Source organism: Grus americana, chromosome 4, assembly GCF_028858705.1.
Source record: "Grus americana isolate bGruAme1 chromosome 4, bGruAme1.mat, whole genome shotgun sequence".
In the NCBI taxonomy this organism is placed as follows: domain Eukaryota; kingdom Metazoa; phylum Chordata; class Aves; order Gruiformes; family Gruidae; genus Grus; species Grus americana.
In genome coordinates, this window is record NC_072855.1 from 54,235,345 (window position 1) to 54,256,228 (window position 20,884).

The window sequence follows — 20,884 nt, forward strand, 5'->3', positions numbered from 1 at the left end:
ATATTTGATAGAAATCACTTTGTTGAATAGACTCTGAAATGCACTTACAAGGGCTGAGTACAAATCTTATCTTTTCCCCTGCCTGCAGTAGTTCAAACCCTTCAATAATTTTTAATTAAAAGACAAAGGCATGTATTAAAACCTTTATTAATGCCTCAGCATTAAATTTTTGTCTTCAGTGTAACTGGGGACCAGTTTCAGAGACAATCTTTGCATTTCTACTATGAAGAACAAACTAGATCATATCCTAACAGGTATGGCTTTGCATTTGTTAGCAAGATTGATAATTGACTATACTTTAAGGTGTTGCTTTAATTTCCATTAGGACAAAAATATTGTATACCTCATGCAAAATGGAAGGGGGAGGAGGCAAATGAGATAGGAGAGTTAGATCCACCCTGACATATTATACATTGAAGACATAAAGCAAAAATATTGATAAAGGTCTATTAAACATGTACAATTGATTCTATTCACCCTAGTGAAGGAGAATGGCTGAGGCAAAAAAAAATGTGTTAAAATAGAGAACAGGAATCTTACAGCAATTGCTAATTTTGAGTCCGTGCTATCATAGAATCCTAGAATATCTCAAGTTGGAAGGGACCCATAAGGATCATATCCTTGCATTTCCTTTTGTGCACAGAACAAATTTAGTTGCCAGACCAGTTGTGATCCTGGTAGGTGCTATAGAATTGCACTCCTGCAATGTAAGGAGGAATTTTGCTTTTTACTTTCTGAAAGTCTAGGTATAGTACCTCTAGCACCCACATTTACATATCATGGAACATGAATGTGCTTGTAATTTCTCTTCCTGGTTTAAATCTGTAAATTTATCTGAGGTTGTTATCAAGACCAAAACTAGATCAGGAGAAGAGCCACCAGACTGAGCTCAGGAGGCCAGAGGATCTAAAGAGGACAAATATGAATTGAAGAAGGGAAAATTAGGAGAGAATAGGACAAAGTAATGTGGTAAGAAAACCTCATGTTTAAATGTAAGAGGCTAGAGGGACAGGTTTTACCCAAGGATAACCTCATGTAGCAAAACAGATTGTGGTCCTGTGAGTGAGACCAGAGAAGAGCAGCAGCAGCAGATGTCATTTCCCTGCTGTACTTTGGGTGAGGTTGCAGCATTCACCCAGCTGAGATGGGGGTAGAGACGCGTGGACGTAAGTGTATAAGGCGGGAAGGTGAGAAGCAGCAGCAATGGAGGGGGCAAAGGCAGTTGCTCGCTGCTGAGACAAGGGGTGTGATGGAAGGGCCTGTGGCATAAGGAAGAGCTTCTCCTGCCCCGTCGCACCTCTGTTGATTGCGTTCAATGTATGGGACAAGTTTGACCGAAAGCCTTTATTGATAAAAGTGTTTTCTTGGAGAGGTGTTCTTCCTCTCGGGAGAGGTGTCCTTCCTCTCGGGAGAGGTCTTGGCTGGGCACGGGAGCGCTGGCAGCAGCACCAGCGTCACAAGTTCCTCATTCTCATCTCCTTGTGCCGCACCAAGTGAGGTGCTGGGCATGAAGGGCCCGTGCCAGGAGAGCGTCTGCTGCGCTGGTCCCTCCGCTCAGCCTCCAGCGGCTGTGTCCTTCAAAAGAGCAGGACACTGCGAATACTGAAAAGTGGAAAGGAAGGGAGGAGGAGTTACAGGTGCTGCAGCTGAGGAGCAGGCAGCGGGGCAGGCAGGTCTGCCTGGGGAGCAGCCGCCGCCACCTTTCTCATCCAGCCTCTTCCTGCGTCAGCTGCATGAGACATGCAGCAACGGGGCAGCTTTCAAAGCCCTGCTGAAGGGAACCCCTCCGGGTTATGGCAGATCCTCCTGACACATGGCATCTGGTCGCTCGGATGCTTTTTGAGAAGGCATAGTACATGCTCTGCCTGCCAGAGTGTTTGGGCTGTTTGAATTTTAGGTGGAGGTGACATTGGCTGTACCTGCCTCCTGCTAGTCAGGGTCTCACCTTTTTCCTGCACGTAACAACTCAAATCCCTCGTTCACCTTAGCGAAGGGCAGCGTGTGTGTGATCAGCAAGTCTGAGTTGAATTTCTTCTCCAAATAGCTGGAAACTAATTTGGGGATACTCTCTCTCGCCTTCCAACCTAGAAACGGGAGAAAGCACCTGCAGTGAATATTTGGAGAAATGCTGTTTTGGGAAGGTGGTGTTGCCGTGAGGGTCAGGACTGAGTGACTAGTTCTGGTGCCTTTATCTTGTGAGAAATTTACCTCTCCTTGGGAGGAGAGTGGGTTATCATGGGCTGTTCTGTGCATTGAACTGTATGAAATGGTTACAAGTTTATTAGCATGTTTCATGCCTATCTATACAGTGGTAATGCAGTACTCCTGTTTACTTGTGATTTTCTTAAAACACTCTCAAAGAGGCTTCATGGGACATTGTCAAGCTTGAAATATTCTTGGTGACCAAAAGCTTAGTGAATAACGACTATGAGGAAAAGTGTCTTTTGTCCTAGAGTGGAGGATATTCTCAGATGGGAAAACTTTTCAGCGGGAGTGTTATTCATATGCCCTGAAGGGTACCTGTTCCACAGACATTTGGAAATTACTGTGAAAGGAAAAGACTGCAATGTCTACAATGTTTTCTTGAGTGTCATACCTCCAAGCAGAGTCCCCTTCCATGTACGCCCACACAGCAGAAGCATAGGATCGACAGAAATCACTGAACCAGAAGCCACTACCCCAACCATCACGCAGACACCAGTGTTCATATTGCAGGAGGCCAGGGCAGCAGTCTGATGGAACAGGCAAGTGGATTAGAGGACACACTACTAAGTTTGTCAGAAAAGTGTTCTTTCTGTGCAGTCACCTGCCCCTCCCTGGTAATCTGAAAACACACACTGCCTTGTGCAGGAGACATGTAGATCCTTTCTCCCAAAGCCAATAGACGGCCTTTCAGGGCAAAGACGTGCCCAGCAGTGCAGGCAGCAGGCTAGGACCTGCCCGCCAGGGTGAATTTTGCCCTGACAGGAGGCTGTGAATGATCTAGGAGGGAGGACACGTGCTGAAATGCTGCCTACCATGGTATCCGCATGCCCAATGACCTCAAAGGAGTAGTCCACGCCATGGCCAGTCATCTCAGTGAGCACCTCCTGGATGGGCTTCTTGAAGTCGTGAGGACTGATGCAGTCGGTGGCTCCCAGCTCCTTGGCCTTGGCAAACTTGTCCTTGTTGATATCAATGGCAATGATGCGGGAAGCTCCAGCCGCCTTGCAGCCCATGACAACAGAGAGGCCAACTCCTCCGAGGCCGAAGACGGCGCAGGTGGAGCCTGGTTTTACCTGCATGACGTGGGGCCCTGTGACTCTCCGTCGTGAGGAGGAGGTTTCTGTTGCAGAGGGCTGGTGAGGGTGCAAGGGCGGCCGTGGGGTGCTTGTGCTCGACAGGCCTGAATACCAACCTTGGCAGTGTTGATGGCAGCCCCGTAGCCTGTGGAAAACCCACAGCCGAGCAAGCAGACTTTGTCCAGAGGTGCAGCAGCATCTATCTTGGCAATGGCGTACTCCGGGATCACGGTGTATTCTGCAAAGGTGCTGACCCACAGGAAGTGGTGGATCTGCTTCCCTTTGCAAGTGAACCGGCTGGTCTTGTCAGGCAGCAGGTTTTGTGGTTCAGAGAGACTGTTGGGAGGTGCATGCATTTGTTTTTCATCAAGTAAAGCGCCCGTGGGGATGTCAGGGTTATTGAGAGACAGCCAACCCCATTTAGGTGTAGGGGGAGGCAAAGCAAACTCACTGGGCCTTCAGGCAGTAGTTGGATTCGGGATTCAGGCAGAAGGTGCATTCTTTGCACTGTGGAATGCAAAGGGGGATGACTTTGTCTCCTGCAACAAAGCAAATCCCCGTTAGGTGCCTGTTGCTTAGCAGGCCTAGAGGGTGCTGCCTGTTGGAGCACCTCTGCTGAGCTTTCTGGTGGTGGTGTCCTACCACAAACCCTCGGCTTTCTCTGTCAGGGGGAAATGCTCATGTGCATGGGGAATAGACCAGGAAAATGCATGTGACAATCCAGTGCAATGAGAGTGCACTCCAGTTCTGAGCCACTGACACAGGAACGGGGGGGGTTTCTGAGCTCTGGGCAACCTCGTCCGCTTGGCGAGCTGACTCCCGGGCATGTGTTTGTGTGTGTGTCTTACCTGGTTTCACAGAGGTCACGCCTTCTCCAACGCTTTCCACAATCCCAGCTCCTTCGTGGCCTGGGATAACTGGGAACTCCACATCAGGAAAGCCACCTTCCAAAATGTGATCATCTGTGCGACAGATGCCCGTGGCCACAATCTGTTTGGAGAGGAAAGAGCAGATGAGCTTGAGATATGGTCTGGCCTCTGTTTCACTCAGGTCGTGGAAGGATTTTTCACAGGACTTCTCTGGAGAATTAAGGCCTATTAGTGGACACAGGTCCCTGACAGGTACATTCAAGGTACAGCCACAAGGACAGCAGTTCCCACATGGGAGAACAAAAATACCGAAACGTTTGGTTTTACCTTGACACGGACTTCACCTGCCTTCGGAGGTGCAACCTCCACCTCCTCAACAGAGAGGGGTTTGCCCACGGCCCAGGCAACAGCAGCTCTGCACCTGATAACCTGGAAGCAACAGAGGGGGTTACGCTGCGCGGGAATGTTTGCCTTTGGCACGCGGTCGGGGACAGTCATCCTACAGTCACCTAAAACCGAGGTGCAGGAACTCGGTCGTGCTCAGCTGTACGCGAAGCCAAGTGATGTTCAATAAACACTGGTTTAGCTTAAGGTCTGAGGAAGCACCGTTTGTGCTTTGTCACAAAAAAGAGTATGAGGAATGCCCTTAGGAAATTATTGGGGGTTTAATGGCTTTTGTGGATTTCCCATAACGTCGTCATATGTTAATGGAGAGATTGTGCTCTGATGGGGAGTGTGGACCCTACCTGTCGGAAATGCTGGTTAAGAGCCTTGCTGTCGGTCTTGTAAGATGTAGGGCTGAGGGTACCTAAGGGGGGGTTAAGGACCGGTCCCCATCTGGCTGGCAACTGGATTATTTGTTCCCTTGCCAAAGGGATGATTTATGTGTGGCATCTCCCAAACCCCGGGCCGCTCACCCCAGAGCTGGTTTGATGCCAGCAAAATTGAGCTTGCAGCTTGAAAGGAGTTTTGCCATGGAAAAGATTGAATGGAAGAGAGGAGTGGCTGGAGGACTGCACCTCGGAAGAGCTGTGTGCCTGCCAAAGCAGAAGCGCAGAGCGGGGCTGAGCAGGAGGGTGTTTTTCAGGACAGTACAATTCCATATTTTAATTCCTGAGGTGCTGGGCAGAACAGGAGAGGAACGCTCTACCTAAGGCAGGTACCGACACGTGCCTTATGTTGTATGAAGGCAGAAGCTCGTGTAATTCGCAGGGGTTTGGATGAGTTCGGGGAGTAAGGGTAGAGGAAAGAGGGTGCGCAGTAGAGTTGCGCAGGCTGAGGCATTTGCAGAATCTTTCCCCAAGAGCCGGGCAGCTGGGAAAGGAAGACGGGAAGTGCATCGTCCTTACTTTTCCAGAAGTGGCCATGTGGTCCTAGCAGAGCTGTTGTTGTCGCTGCAGAAGCCTGGAGGGAAGGTGCCGCCCGTCTGGCCGATTCCCCGGGTTGCGAACTGGCCCAGCCGTGGAGCCGGAGTGCTCCTGGGCACCTGCCGGCCACAGCTGAAGGGGGAGGCAGGAGTGTGGAGGGAGTCCTGGCGTGGGACCGTGGCCAGAGAGTGGGGAGCTGTGGTTAATCTGTGTCCGATGCCGGTCGCTGAGCAGCACAGCAAGCGTTGAGCAGAGGAGCTGGATAGCGGCCAGGAGATGCCAATGGGCAGCAGTCGCGCTCCACAAGGTGCAGGCAGTTGTTCTCCGGGGAGGCTTTTATTGGTGGCTCTGCCTTCGGGCCATGCCCTGCCCTCCCTGCCTGAAAGGCACAGGGAGCCCAGAGAGGTTTTTCTCCTCCTGTTGGATGTGGCAGGTGTGGAGGGAGGAGATTCGTGGCCGCTGGGGCTTCCTCGGGGTCCCCTTGTTGACAAGGGGTAGCGTTTGACCTGGCAGCAGTTCACCCCGAGGTATTTGCAAAAGGATTAAAAATTAAAAAAAAGATGAGTAAGACAGTGAAAACATGCTATGGTGGACAAACGTGCATGCCCTTTTGGACTGAAGCTTAACTGTCTGTGGTGTTGCAGCTATTCTCACCTGGGTAGTAAGGGGAGAATGTTTCAGGAAGGGGGGGGCTTTTCCAAGGACACATTTGTTTCCATTGTGTGTAACCAGCTTTGTGAGGGGGTTCACTCCCCTGAGCTTTCCTGGTTCTCAGGGATCTGTTTCTGCTGTGGCATCGGGCAAGGTGCTTTACAGGAGAATGGATGAGCCGGACCTTGTTGGAGGAGGAGGAGGCTAAGATGAGCACCCCATGTGTGACCCTCAGGTTTGGGACCTACCTCTGCACGTGGGAAGACGTGACCCTCCCCCCGCCCTCCCCGCCCCCAGTTATGTGTACAGGGGACTGCCTGGAGAGGTTTGTGTTGGCGCTTGCTACCGCGTGTCCCAGCCCAGTTTGATGAGGCAAGGGGGAAGGTCAGCAGCAGCACTTGCTGTTGGCTGGCTGAAGCCCCAGCTCTCTAATCCCCAGGGCCCATCTCTAGCTTCACCGATGGAGACCGGCAATGCTGCCGTGCCCCAGCAGCTGGCTGAGCTCTTGCCTGGGCCATGGTGGCCCTGTGGTGTGACAGTGGCTCCGGCTGTGTGGAAGTGCTGCCGGGCAGCCTGTTTCCCAGCCTTGCTGGTCAAGCCCAACCTCTGCGTGATGATGGCCAGGTGCTGCCATGCTCCTGTCATGGACATGAGACGCAGCAGCAATGGAGGGGGCAAAGGCAGTTGCTTGCTGCTGAGACAAGGGGTGTAATGGAAGGGCCTGCAGTCTGAGGAAGAGCTCCTCCTGCTCTTTTATTTCTTGGGAAATTATTGGATTTTTTTTCATGGCTTTTGTGGATTTTTCATACTGTTGCCATGTGCTAGCAGGCAGCTCATGGTCTGATGGGGAGCGCAGACCCTGGTCATTCACAGGAAGGCTCTTAAATAGTGGCTCAGAAAGAGCCACTGCATTTTGCCCTGAATCCACCTGGAGTAGCTCACAGTCAGGGAGCCAGTGAGAAGGTCTGTCAGAAACATGCTATCCTGAGCTGCACAATCACACAAACAAATTAATCTTGAGCTGAGCAGGGAGATCTGCAGGGAGAAATACTTCAGGACAGTATGAACTATTTGTGTTTCCCCCCTCAGAAGCCACTTCATTCCTCCATGTGAAGACAGAACTAGATTGTTGCCCTATAAGATGTTCCTAACAAGAATGATTTCATAATTGTTTTGGACCCCAGCAACTCTCCTAATAAGGATACTAACAGCAAGCGTATACTATGCTTGGCAGATTACCACAACAGAAATGGGCTTTGCATGAGAGAAGTGAGGGGGTTTGTTGTACTTCTTTCCCTAGCTCTATTTTTTTTTTTCTTTTTCTACTCTGAAGACCGCTGTTATATTCTCTACCCTTCAAGCAATAGGGAATGCCTTGGAAGAAACATGTGTCTGGCATATGGAGGATATTTTACCTCTCCATACTCCTCCTTTCCGTACTCACAACCTAGGTTTAAAGAGGCCTTCTTTGGCTTCTGTTTAAGTCATGAGTTAAACATACCTTAGCTGGTACAATAAATTAGCTTGGCCTCCACAGAAAAACATTTTCTTAGAATACTCTGAGAACTGAGATATCATTACGCTCTTGTTTCTGCTGAATCCATGTTACTACAGATGAAATCAATTAAGTGGAAATAAACCCCCTCTCCTTCTATTTTGAATAATGATCCAGTTCACATTGTTGGTCCACACATAAGCTGCCTTGACGGAGACCAGAAGTCTTCAACTGCACTGCACCTGAAAAGAATCATTTTATGGTCCAGAAAAGAATCTTCAGACTTGACTGCACGGGTAACCCCACAGAAAGAAATGGCTGAAGTTTGGGTCTTAATTGCTGTGTAAACTGAGTTTATTACACACACATGTTTAAGGAACTTCTTCTGTTAAAGTCTAATCTCTCAGTAAACTTATCCTCAAATCATTAACCTAGTTGGGCCGCTCAAGGACTCTGCTGACACAAGTCAGTCACAGTCCCTTTACCTCATAGGCTCTTCTACCCAGCTACCCTGCATGTGAGTGCCTGCAAGCTCTGGTTAGTACTTTCAAAAGTCAAGAAATAGCCTCTGTTCCAGTTTCCACGTTACAAACGCAGAAAACAGTAAGATGCTTTATGTTTGATTCCTTGTTAACTGTTACCAGTCACTTGTTTCTTCCCATTTACTCTGTATTGACACTTAAAGTAAGAAACCTCCCCTTTATTTAATGGAAACAAATAACAATACTTGATGCATATTCATATTTCTTCGCATTGTTTCCCAAGCATCAGATGCACGTGCATAAATTGGCCAAAGTTCTAAAACCATACTGATAAAACAACCCAAGGAAGAGGTACAAAGTTAAGAAGAACACAAACCACAACACAGACTACCACCACAGCAGCTTTATATAAAATGCTTGGAAGTGTTAATTTGGTAAAATAGCCAATGGTGAGACATTCTCCAGTACCCAAGTCTATGATTTACTTAAATATAATTTCCTGAAATTAGTAATTCAAACACATGGTCACCATAATTTTTTATCTCTGCAGTAATTTTCTTGCTTATCAGTTATTGGAATAAGGAGTAATTTTGTTGCCTATGAGGTAATAGCATGCTAAAATCATTCAGGATGGGTACATAGTTCTGACCTAGAGTTTTACTGTGCTGAGCTGCATGCACAAATCTGTTAAGCTTGCAGTGTTATGAAGGCCCAAAGAAACAGTTTCCTTCATTTTTCTATTAAAAGATTGCATGTTGTAAGTCATTTTAAAAAATTCAAACCTTTCATAACACCTGTGACAGCAGCAAGTCCTGTAATTCATAACTGGCTATTAAAATAAAATTGCAGCACAATGCAGAGGATTTAAAGCAAGAATCAGGAGGAAGAGGTAGGAGGAAAAAGATTATTTCATTTATAAACACTGTGTTTGAAGTCTGGGGTTTGAGCTTGATCCTTATTCAATTGTGACGGTGGCAGACCTTTCAGAAATATCTTGGGGTTTATTTCATATCAGTTGTATTGAAGGATAATGAAGTTTGTACCGGTGCTGAGCCATCTGCTGCTTAACAATTGGGAATCCTAAAAGACCAGGACAGTGCGAATACTGCAATATAAAAAACCGACAAGTTAGTGACTGTAGAAAAGCCCCTGTGCTAGCATCAGCAAAACACTGCTGGTGTCTCTGAAAATCGAGGCTACTGCTCTCAGGCAGGGTACTCCTCTCTCCCTGCCCACTCCAGCCCCAGCATGCAGCAAAATGACAGAGCAGGTATGCAAACCTCGCTGCAGAGAACAAAATTCCAGCAAAACCGCAAAGGCTTCATTCATGAAGCCCAGGACTCCTGGCAATTAGTCGCCAAATATAGCCTGGGAAGTCCTTGAGGGTGGCTTAGACGCATCTTTGCAGTTACAAATTAAGGGTAACCTCTGAACAGTACAGCTGATTCTGGGCTGAAACACTCAAGTGTGTCACAATAAAAATGGCCAGCTGCAACATGCCTCTGTCTTCAGGTTGACTGTCAGTATTTTAGCAAAGCTGATAGTCTCTGTCCTCATCGCTTTCCCCTGTTTGTTACTCTAAAACTAATATTTACAGCACATCTAAAATAAGGACAAAAAATGGTGTGTGCTGCATAGAACCTGAGAACAAACCTCAAGGGCTAAACTCTGTTACATGCTTTTTATATTTAGAGCAGGTAACACCTAAAATAACTGCCAGCAAATGACAATGAAAAGAAAACATGAATGTAATTCTCTGGAGTGTGTAAGTTAGAAACAGCTAGAACTTTCAAGAAGGGTAGTCCCCACACCTACTAAGATATACAAATGTATTTCCTGCTTCTGCCAAAGAGAATTTTCAATTATTCCTATAGTGAATCTTGTGAAATGTCTCCGGCAAACAATATTTCCAATTTCAACACCCTATGAAAACAGTCTGAGCTGAACTCTCGCAAAATTTGAGGAATGCACAAGAGCTAACTTCCGAGTTTGCAATGTATTTATACACCAAGTACTTTCCTTTTTCCCCCCATTCTCTGCCGTGAATTCATGCTCTCTGTTACTGTATAGCTCTTTTGGGTTATATATACAGAACAGTGTTTACCTCTTCCCTGTCCTTAGCAGATCAAATCCTTCATTGATTTCAGTGAAAGGAAGGGTGTGGGTTATTAATGGATCCAGAACAAATTTTTTCTTCAGGTAGTCAGCAACCAGTTTAGGGACTGAATCTTTACTCTTCCAGCCTGAGAAAAACCCACAGACAATGTATAATGAAACATTAAATGCTTGTGAAAATAGATAAAACTGATGGCAGCTTAAATTTTTAAAGAAACGTTCTATAGCATAATAGCATGATGACATGTTGCAGCATGTCTTTACCTTTGTAACACAGAGTGCCAGCAGGAAACATGGGACAAAGTGCAGCTATTCTACGTACAACAGACCTAGTAAGTGCTTTACTGATAGAAGAAAAATTTTCCAACATTTTAATCTTTACAGAATACAAACTTTCCCCAAAGTTAAATACTGTTTCCACTTGTCTATTGATACATTGTCTACTAAATCACACATCATACAAAAGCCAGAGCGCTGACATCCACCGTCGTAACTGGAAACTTGATTGCATGGTCAAAATTGGGGAGAGGGGCAAGGATAGCGTGCCTCTTTTTTCTTACAAGCAGTACTAGATAAAGCTGTCTCGAATTGTAAGGTGTCATTTCAGAGGAACCTAATTTGTCTCTGCTCTTTTATTCAGGTGTCTGTTGAATACATCAGAGGAACTGGTTCTGAGCGAGAAAACTTGTTGTTGGAAATAAGTTTTCTCTGGCCTTCAGCTTTGCGTTGAGTGAGCTAGGGATTGCTGAGTGTGGGACTCTGCTGAGAGAGCTCAGAAAAGAGAAAGAACTGGAAGGGATTGATGGCAGCTGGCAAGGGGCTGAGCTGGGCTCTGACTGATGTGGAAACCAGGTGGGCCTGACCCCCGATGTCCTTAGGGGTCCCAACTCTCCATCTCTCCTGCTGTCTCTTCCCCACCCGCTTTTCTGTCTCTCTATTCCTCTCAGTCTCCTTTTTGCTCTTGCTCTTTTTCTCCCCCTCCTTCTCTTCTCCCCACCCCCTTCTCCTCATTTTGTCTTTTTCTCCCTTTGTCCTTTTCTCTTCTCTTTCTCCTTGTCTCCTCCCTTCCCTCCCCCTCTTTTTCTTTTTCTCTTCTTCTGTCTTTCTCTTTCTCCCTTTCTTTTCTCTCATTTTTTCCTCGTAGTTTCTTCTCCTCTTTCCCCCCCCTCTTTTTCTCTTTCTTTGCTCTTTTAGTCTCTTCCTTTCTCTTTCTCTGCTGCCTCGTCTCTCCTCTTTCTTCTTCCCTCCCTCTCTATTTTTCTCTCTCCTCCTCTCATCATTGTCTAACTTTTCCCATAATTATTTGCCTTTGTGTTTCTTTGTCAGCAAACCAGCTATCACTATCACTTCCAATAAGATAACCTAAGCAATGAATTTAGATATATCCCATTTCATTCAGGATGATTTACAAGTTTCCCAAGCCAGTGAAATCACATCTTTCCAAGCCCTTACCTCCAAAGACAGACCCTTTCCAGGTGCGACCAGTGAAGAGGAGCATGGGGTCAAAAGTGATATTTTGTGCTGCTGGGGGCACTCCCACGATCACACTGACCCCGTAGTTGTACTGGCAACAGGCCAATGCTGCAGCCTGCATTTGAAACAGAGGGACACCCCAGAGTCATGCAAGATTTGCCCCTGCCTCCTCTCAGGCCTCAGCCTGAAATTCATTTTTTGCAACTGAAACCACATCAAACAATTTCTGTTGTATCTGCTGTCATGGGTTAGATATGTCCTAGCTTTCTTCTGCTTCCCCATTTTGTCTTAGTTATTAGTGATAAGCCACTGTTGGAAAGCAGCAGGCTACGTGAAATTTAGCCACCCTGGTTAGGCCAGGGGACTACACTGAAGTTCCCTTTCCTAAGTTTTTGAGTGTGCTTCTGTCCCTGCATCTCAGTGGCGGACAGCTGAACTCAACAGGTTTGAAGCTAGCTTGACACTTGGCCAGTGGCTCTCAGCTCCTCACCCTTGGTGTTTAGTGGCCTAGTGAAGAGAGAGCTAACAAGCCAATGCCTCATTTGACCACATCTTTTGGTTGCATACCATGGTTTCGGTACGGCCAATGACCTCAAAGGAGTAGTCCACGCCACGGCCAGTCATTTTGATCAACACTTGGTGAATAGGCTCCTTGAAATCTTTAGGGTTGACACAGTCGGTGGCTCCCAGCTCCTTGGCCTTGGCAAACTTGTCACTATTGATATCAACAGCAATGATGCGGGAAGCTCCAGCCGCCTTGCAGCCCATGATGACAGAGAGGCCAACGCCTCCGAGGCCAAAGACGGCGCAGGTGGAGCCTGGTTCCACCTATAATAACCACAAAAACATGTCATACTGTTACTGTCTAGGTAAAGTACAATGCATTTTCTTATTATCAACATTCTCACTTAAGACACTTTTTGTAATTTAGAGATTACCTGCTGAGAAGAAATTTGCACATGCATATCTACTCATGCAGTAACCAGCTATACTGTTATAATCCTACATGTGACTAAGGTAAATTGTCCCTAAAATACATTTCTGAGACCAGGTTTTCGTTACACATCTCAGCTTCAGGTTTAGAGACACTTTTTTTTTTTTTTTATGATGCTTTCTATTCCAGTGGTGTTAAGATCTGTAGTGTCACTCCACTGGAGACAGTGCCAGCTGTAACAGTCACATTCATGTATTGCTATAAATTATGAGTGTTGCATATATATAGGCCTCCAGGTATTCCTACAATTAAGTTACAATAAACCAAATCAGCTCTGTTGTAACATTTTTCTAGCGGTGATAAAGCTGTGAGAGAAAACTTAATAGATGGTAGTAAGTATTTTTACTGGATTTTGAACTGAAGATTTCTGAGTACCTTAGAGAACCTGAAGTCAGCAAAGAACTAGTATCTACTTCCCACCCTGAACTCAACAGTCAATACCTCCTGACTGCCACGCTGACGACCGGCTCGCAGGCCACACAATCCTGAACGGACCCCACGAAACACCAGAAACACCCACCATGATACTCACCTTGGCAGTCTGCACAGCAGCCCCATAACCGGTTGAAAATCCACAGCCAATTAGACAAACTTTTTCCAGAGGAGCAGCAGCGTCGATTTTGGCTACAGCAGATTCATGCACTACTGTGTATTCTGTGAAGGTACTTGTACCAATAAAATGGTGAATTGCTTTTCCTTTACAGGTGAATCTAGTGGTGCCATCAGGCATTAATCCAGCACCTGTAGCAATGCTGTTGGAAAGATGACCGGAAATAATGGCAAGTGAAATCTGTTGAACGTGATCAGTTTTGTATAAACAAAAAATCAAATAAAGGTTGTACGTAACCCAGGAAAACTCACTCATTTTTACTGCACAGATTACCCTTGGTGCTTAAGCAACTGTCACACTCCCCACACTGTGGAACAAAGAGTGGAATCACCTTGTCTCCTAGAAATAAAACAGTAATGACAGAGGATTAAAAAAGGCAAACAAGAAGCACACAGGTAATGAAAAAAAAAAAAAGGCAAGTGTATTTAATCCCCAGGCAAATGCGCATTAGGAGTGCAGTGCTGTTTTATTTCCTCCTGCTGCCCTTGGAAGATAAACCATCTCTCTCTGTTATAAAGGACAAAGTTATGACAACTAATTTCAATATGCAAAATTCCTGGTGTCTTTCAAAGAACTGATTCAGAGTTATGTCATAAAACCATGTTAGCTACTGACACTCCCAAAGTACTCATTCAGCAGTTTATTGCATCTTCTACTTAAAAGGAAAATAGTAATACACAGGTAAGGAAATTAAGATAAAACCTGACATCCAGCAGGACAGCAGATTGGAGTGCCAAGATAACAGCGCTGTAAACTGTGCATACAAAGAATGGGAAATTAAGCATTAATTTGCCAGCCCTCGCGTCTTTCTCCTATTTGCAGTCCTAGTATTGCTGCATTGGGGTAAAGCTAAGTAAAATATTTGTCAGAGAAGCAGTGACACACACAAGCTAAGACAGCATCTCTAATTATCTAGCACAGTTATATCATTAACATATCAGATAGCTATCCAGTGCCATTTTTTTACTGCTATGCATTTTCCACAGGAACAATGTATGGTAAATGCCTAATAATCTCTAAACAGGTAATCCCTAATACAGATCAATTTGTGATTTGCCAGTTCTAAACTGTGGCTAATCCTTGAAACGTTGAAAGTCAGGGGAAATCTTTGATTTCCACTAAAAAATGGAAAATGTCTACAGAGCAGGAAATGCCTCCCACTACCCCGACCCTCAGTTAACTCAGAACTGTGACATGGGCTTAGTAATCATTCTGCTGAAGAAACTTTGCACGTCTTGGAGCCTTTTTTACAAATTGAAGGTGTAAATTAAGCAACATCTGAGAAGCGTGATTTTGTGTGTGTGCGCGTGTGTTAAAGCCTGCTGTTGCAGCTCACCTGGAAACATGTGGCAGCTAGAATTAGACAAAAGAGTGATTTATGAACCCAAATGTAAGAGAAAAAGCAGTTAGAGCTATTAATGAAATTTGCAATATATACATATTGTTTGGAGTTCAAGCGGAAATCTCTAATAAAACTTCTTCTTACCATACAAACCAACCTGCTTTGGACAGACTTTATACTTGTTGCCAGTATGAACAAAGACACTGGAAGTATGGAGGTGTAAAAAAATTACCTACTTAGGTATTGTAACAACCTGCCTGGATAAAATGGAGCATTTCTATGCAGATTTTGTTCATTGTTTATTTTGTTTTAATAATTCAGCCCTTGTTAGAATTTCTTAGTTCCCGTAAAAGCGTAGAGAAATCCCGTCTCATCTTGCAGCAGTTGGAGGAAAATCAGCATCTTTCACTGACTATCTTCTTCCCGCTGTGGTTCAAAGGGAGCGTAGTGAGAGGAGCAGCTGGTCCAGATGACTGTGTCCTCAGAGCAATGGGCACCTCCCCGCCCCGGCCCACATCATTCCCTGGTACTTGTAAAGTGAAGTAATGGAACAGCCAGACCTAAGTTCTGGTCTGTTTAGCTGTTAAAAGAATTAAAAAAGGTGCTTTGACATGTTGTCTAGTGGGGTGCTTTGCCTTATTCTTGAGAGAGATTAGCTGTGTAAACTGTGTTGAAAGAACCTGCAGCTAATACCTGATTTCCTATGACCAACAGCAAAGAATCGATGTTCTTAATCCCATGACAGGAAAAGCGCTATGTAAGTGGAAAGCAAGCTGCAGATGTTTTTGCCAAAACCAAAAGAAATTGAATAGAAAATCTGAAAATAAATCAGGATTGGGAACACAGAAAGATATAAACAGCATGTAGTGTCCTTTAAGGTATCCTTGGAAAAAACTGAAAGTGGAACTTCAGTGGAACTCTGCAATACTCATGCATGTAGTCATCTTTGACTTAAAGAGATGTCTGGAAATTCAGCACAAGGTTTGCGTTCAGTGCTGTTTCATACCTGGTTTGATCGAAGTTACTCCCTGCCCAACACTCTCCACAACACCAGCTGCTTCATGCCCAAGAATTATTGGAAAAGGCATAACCAGTGCACCTGTTATCACATGGTCATCAGAGCGACAGATCCCTGTGGCCATGATCTGATTTAGAGGAAAGACAAAATTATTTCAGCACTTAACCATGTCACATCGTATGCGGAAGTGAGATAGTATCATATATTTGGAGAAGACACTTGCTTCCCTCCAAAATCCCATATGCACACAACAAATCTACAGGTAAAACATTTTTGATTGTGTGATTTATGATTTTCGTGGTTTGTATTAGTCTTTAATCTACAAAGCAAGGCTTCTTTGGGAATGTTTGCTATGCACTACTGAGCTCTGCAGGGAGGCTCACTGATTATCTGGCAGATCCAATGTTCTAGCAATGCAATTATATATGAAGAAGAGAATAAAATAAATTATTCCTTATATTTATATATAAATACATAAATAGAAACATGTTGCAATATTATAGAAATATTAAAAATTATGTAAATATACACTATCACATACTATAAATAGAAATATGATATACATTTTATATTCCTTATATTTAGATTATATTAAAATATGTCATATAATAGATGTTACATAAAATATGTATTATACAATGATATATAACTACATGATAATTATATATTATTCATATATTTTAAATATATGTATATGTTATGTATATGTATACAAAAATTTAGGCTACACGTAGTATTTTATACCACATGTTGCCTTTTATTGCAGGTAGCACAGCAGTATTTCTTTTGAAACATTAAGGTATGTCTGTACAACTTTTATTCTGACAAATGGAGTTGTCAGCCCCGTGAGAGGGTTTTCCTCACTTGTGTAACACTTGAAACTGCTCTAAAGTGAAACCAGCTGCTGAATTCCCCTGAGAAAGTTCCTGAAATGTCGCAGATGCTCAGTACCCCATTAAAAAAGGAAGCTCCCAGCCCTACTGAGCTGTTTCCTAGCACGGGTTCAAACAAAGTAAAAGATAATTCCTTGCCCCACCTGACAGGAGACTCAGATTTTTTGTCTTGTACTGTAATATTTCCAGTCTATTAGAAGCACGGGTGTCTTAGTAAACAAAAACCCCAACCCTGAAAAACTTTTTTTTTTTTTTTAAAAAGGAATCTCCTGGTTAAATTTAGGACTTGAAGCGTGTTCCATAGGAGCTCACGGAATAGTAACTACTCACCTACTGAATGTTTTCCAACTGGATCCTAAAAATCTATAGAAATAATTCTGATGAACAGCAAGACAGAATGCAAGTCATAATAGTTTTAAATTTTATTTGTAGTACCTTTATGCGAACTTCATGTGCTTTTGGTGGGGCAACTTCCACTTCCTCAATAGAAAATGGTTTATTGGCTTCCCACATTACTGCTGCTTTGCATTTAATAACCTGCAAACAGAGCAAAGAAAAAAGCAATGGCACTTCCATTTGCCGGTCACCACACATTTAGATAGATTCTTACATTTCTCCATGTGAAACTCCTGCTCATATTTTGAAAACTACAGGTAAAACCCCCAAACACAACAAAAAAGCAACAGCAAAGCACAGTGTAAGCCCATTTTTTTCCCCCACGAAGATCATGTCTGACTTTGACTTTGTTCATATTTCTGTCATATGAAGTTTTCAGCAACATGTATAATAGTCTCCTAGGATAACTGCATACCTTATCCATCCTCATTGCTCGTTCTCCATTTCTAACTTCCTTGGAGGATTATTTTTGCTGTGTTGGATTACTGGTGTATATTTGTGTCTTCTTGGAGATGGCACACAAAATGATCAGGTTGTGATAAAGCCTGTGCTGCCTAGAACTGCTTGTGTTGGCGACTGACAAAATTGCTAAAAATGGAATTTGGAGCCTAATACAGGTTTATAAATGTTTTATCACAGCCCAGGTTCAGCCCTGAGGTGATGGCTGGGAGGACACCGATGTAAAATGACATAGCACTGTGCAGAGGAGATCTTGAAGAAGCAACAGTCCCTTTAGTGCAAGATTATCCATGCTAAGGTACCTTGCTTCTCAAAAGGGACATTTAACTCAGCTGGGGTTACTCCCAATGCCCAAGACAGCTTTTTTTGTCTGTTGGGCTAAAGTTTGTCCATTAGCTCCACAGGCTTTGTCCAGGTGCTGACGGGCCTCTGGGCTCCTCTGATCATCTGCCACCGAGAGAAAAACGTGCTCAGACTCAATGGCAGTGGGGCCTCTCTGTCCCCCACATTTGCTCCTGTTCTTCCTTGGTGGTCTCTGCCCATCCCAGAGCTTTAAACGATTCCAGGACCTGGAATATGATTTTTCCATGTCACCCTATGGGTGACACTCTGTTAAATCCTACTGACTGCAAGCGTTCAGGTGGCATTATCTTGAGAGGGAAATGGAGGCGAATCGAGTCCATGATGCAACAACTTTAGCACATGTGTAAGTATCCTGCGTGACTGGGACAACTTAACACCAGTGTGCTGCAAAGTTCTCAGGGGAAAAAAAAAAAAAAGGAACTTTTTAGTAATAAAGCTTTTGAAGTAGAAATAACACCTATCAACAAATTGTTAATTGGTAACAAAGAAAATAATTACTAGGAAATACTAAACATATGAAATAAAATAGCGCACTTTCAGCAGCCAGACCCAAAGTGGGAATGAGCACAATGCTTTGAAAAAGATAGACTCAGGAGAGGTTTGCACTGAATTTAACATTTCGTGTGTCAAATGCAAGCATGATTAGTAAAAAAATCCATAAGCGAGGCCAAAGATCACATTTTAAAAAGTGCCACATTTTCAAGGAAACTTACTTAAAAAAAAAGGGCTTACATATTTCTACTGTATCCCACATAGCACAATAACGATTTCACAACTTGCACATGCGAAGCACACATAGTGTCTATAAGAACAAAGGTAGCTAACTGTGGATTGCTGAGAACAAATAAATCTCTCCTACAATTAGACATTGGTTAACTATGTGGTGTTCTGATGGTTGAGTCCCTGTGAACTTTCATCGACTAACAGGATCTCACAGATGCACCAACAGCACACTATCACCCAGTTCATCTACTAAGGCAAGCACTAACTGGAGTCACAGGGCGTTGTTTTAAGCCTGTGTGTTCTACCAGCCTCACAAGGTACTGAAGCAAGGGGATAAGTGTAGAACACATCCTTTTACAGAGCATAAGGATTATGCTGCTTGGTCACGTAAACTGCGTGGTAACTCACATACTACTCCAAGATGAACACAGTGGAAACAAGGCAGTTTTGTTCCATCACAACACTTCCTTTACCATGCTCAGTCCAAGGCTGGTTGGAGGACTGAACTTGGTGAATTTACCCACAAGTGAAGTACAATTCATTTTGCACTTGTGGTATCTCAGAGTTAGAGACCTTTTTTTTTTTTTTTTTCTTTTGTTGGGTTTTAGCATAGTGAAGACAGCTGGCGGTAACAACAAATGATCCTGGTACTTTCTTAAGGCACATTCCAACAAGGTGCGTGCCTTCAGTCCTTTTTCCATCTATGGGTCCCTCTCCACCGACCTCTCTGCATGTCTCTGGGTGTACGTTAGCATTTCTCGGATAGTGCAAGAAACAACACAGACTGCCTTCAGCAGTGGTATTAACCAACATCTCTCTTGGCACTTTCTAGCAAAGCTGTAAATACTCAGTCCCAGCTCAGTACTGCATTGCCTGAATACTTACTTTTGGTCTTCATTAACTTCAGCTCCAGATTTGTTATACACATAGTCAAATTTAATGATTGTGCTAACATCAGCACAATTACACACTGAAATTTAACACAATATTAACAGTATTTTTTTTATTTTTTTATTTTTTTTTTTTTAGAAAACACACTGATACAAATTGTAAAGAAGCTAAAAATAGTTTAAAGCACTATGGGATCTCAGAATGGAAACTGACAGAGTTGATAAATACATTGATCTGAACACTTACTACATTATAGCATATTTTAAACTGTTCAATAAGGATTAAAAACAGTTTGCTAACCCTGGGGTGAGGTTATTCTTATTCTGGTGCTGTTACCTTATGTTGACTCAGTGTTTAAAAAATTAAATAAATTATTGCCTTGAAGAGTGTAACAACCATTTCCTAGGAGAGTACAGTGGCCTGCAAGTAAAGGCAGCTCTCCTGTACCAGCTTCCTCCTAAACTCTCATCTGTGCTGTACCACCAGTACCTACGGTGTTCCTGCACAGAGACTGCCTTTAAAAACGCATTACTCAGCTGCAGCAAAGAAACTTTTCTAGTATAAACTTTTGCTTACTTTGCCTGCTGTGCTCATGTTGACTGGTGCCTGTTTCAAATCTTGCCACCACTGATTTCTTGTGCCAAGAATTCAGTCAGCTGCAAAGCCGTCAGGTTGCTGATACAAGTCCTGTCCAACGCGCTGGAAGCCAGTCCTGTGAAGTGCTCCTGCAAGTGCACTGCTCTGACCCTTTAGCCACGCCTCCCACCTGGGAGTCCCACCCCTTCGTCAGCCAAAGTGCTAGAACGAGAATAAACCACCCATCTGCTGAAACCTCACTCTTTGCAGCAGTTTTGTCTTCCCGATTCCTTTGTCATGCTCTTCCCCACCCTTTTTGCATCCCACCTATGGTTGCCCTCAACATCACAGGAAGAAAGCAAAAGCCCTGGCTGGAAGCTGTCCCCTCTTTCTGCCTACCTGGGAGGCTGCCACCCAAAGCCACTGCTCTCAGTGGCACTGTAGGTACAAAGAGAAAAGGAGAGAGTGGCTCTTGAATTCACAGCAGCAGGGACACAGTGAGAACATGAAGGCTTTTGTATTGGGTTTGCATGGCGAGGTTGAGGGGGGAAGGGGACGGGGGTAGGCTACAGGGGTGGCTTCTGCGAGAAGGTGCTAGAAGCTTCCCCTAGGTCCAATAGAGCCAATGCCAGCCAGCTCTAAGATGGACCTGTCGCTGGCCAAGGCCGAGCTAATCAGCAACAGTGGTAGCACCTCTGGGATAACAGAATTAAGACGGAAAAAAAAAAAAACCCCCCTAGTGGGAGCTTTTGTAGCCAGAGAGAGGAGTGAGAAGACGTGAGAAACTTTGCAGACACCAAGGTCAGTGCAGAAGGAGAGGCAGGAGGTGCTCCAGGTGCCAGAGCAGATTCCCCTCTGCCCCTGGAGAAGACCATGGTGAAGCAGG

At 44.4% G+C, this 20,884-nt stretch overlaps 2 protein-coding genes across 3 annotated transcripts; both read right to left on the minus strand.

The window, feature by feature from the left end:
* Positions 1 to 1,329: 1,329 nt before the first annotated feature.
* LOC129205584 (alcohol dehydrogenase 1) lies at positions 1,330 to 5,979 on the minus strand. Of its 2 annotated transcripts, XM_054823287.1 has the most exons (9): positions 5,500 to 5,974; positions 4,478 to 4,579; positions 4,130 to 4,271; positions 3,733 to 3,820; positions 3,398 to 3,617; positions 3,018 to 3,278; positions 2,597 to 2,732; positions 1,946 to 2,084; positions 1,330 to 1,602 (listed from the first exon to the last, which is right to left on the minus strand). In XM_054823287.1, exons 1-9 carry the CDS (start codon positions 5,515 to 5,517, stop codon positions 1,578 to 1,580), a joined length of 1,131 nt encoding a protein of 376 aa, XP_054679262.1. In that variant the 5' UTR covers positions 5,518 to 5,974; the 3' UTR covers positions 1,330 to 1,577. The 2 variants fall into 2 exon arrangements, with proteins under 2 accessions (XP_054679262.1, XP_054679263.1); XM_054823288.1 differs by lacking the exon at positions 4,478 to 4,579 and having other exon boundaries at positions 5,500 to 5,979.
* Positions 5,980 to 7,999: 2,020 nt separating this feature from the next.
* Positions 8,000 to 20,171, minus strand: LOC129205585 (alcohol dehydrogenase 1). Its single transcript, XM_054823289.1, has 9 exons — positions 19,999 to 20,171; positions 17,026 to 17,127; positions 15,686 to 15,824; positions 13,589 to 13,676; positions 13,260 to 13,479; positions 12,301 to 12,561; positions 11,713 to 11,848; positions 10,250 to 10,388; positions 8,000 to 9,250 (listed from the first exon to the last, which is right to left on the minus strand). The coding sequence occupies exons 1-9, from the start codon at positions 20,014 to 20,016 to the stop codon at positions 9,226 to 9,228; spliced, it is 1,128 nt and encodes a 375-aa protein (XP_054679264.1). The 5' UTR covers positions 20,017 to 20,171; the 3' UTR covers positions 8,000 to 9,225.
* Between the last annotated feature and the right edge of the window lie 713 nt (positions 20,172 to 20,884).

Bases quoted from the DNA above. Each gene is read 5' to 3' on its own strand.
- LOC129205584 (XM_054823287.1), bottom strand. The intron at 3,821-4,129 runs GTAAGACACACA...GCTTTGTTGCAG, and splicing joins CGTGACCTCTGTGAAACCAG to GAGACAAAGTCATCCCCCTT. The intron at 2,733-3,017 runs GTAGGCAGCATT...CTGTTCCATCAG, and splicing joins TTGGGCATGCGGATACCATG to ACTGCTGCCCTGGCCTCCTG.
- LOC129205585 (XM_054823289.1), bottom strand. The intron at 12,562-13,259 runs GTGAGTATCATG...TGGTTATTATAG, and splicing joins CTGCTGTGCAGACTGCCAAG to GTGGAACCAGGCTCCACCTG. The intron at 9,251-10,249 runs GTAAACACTGTT...TTTATATTGCAG, and splicing joins CTGCTAAGGACAGGGAAGAG to TATTCGCACTGTCCTGGTCT.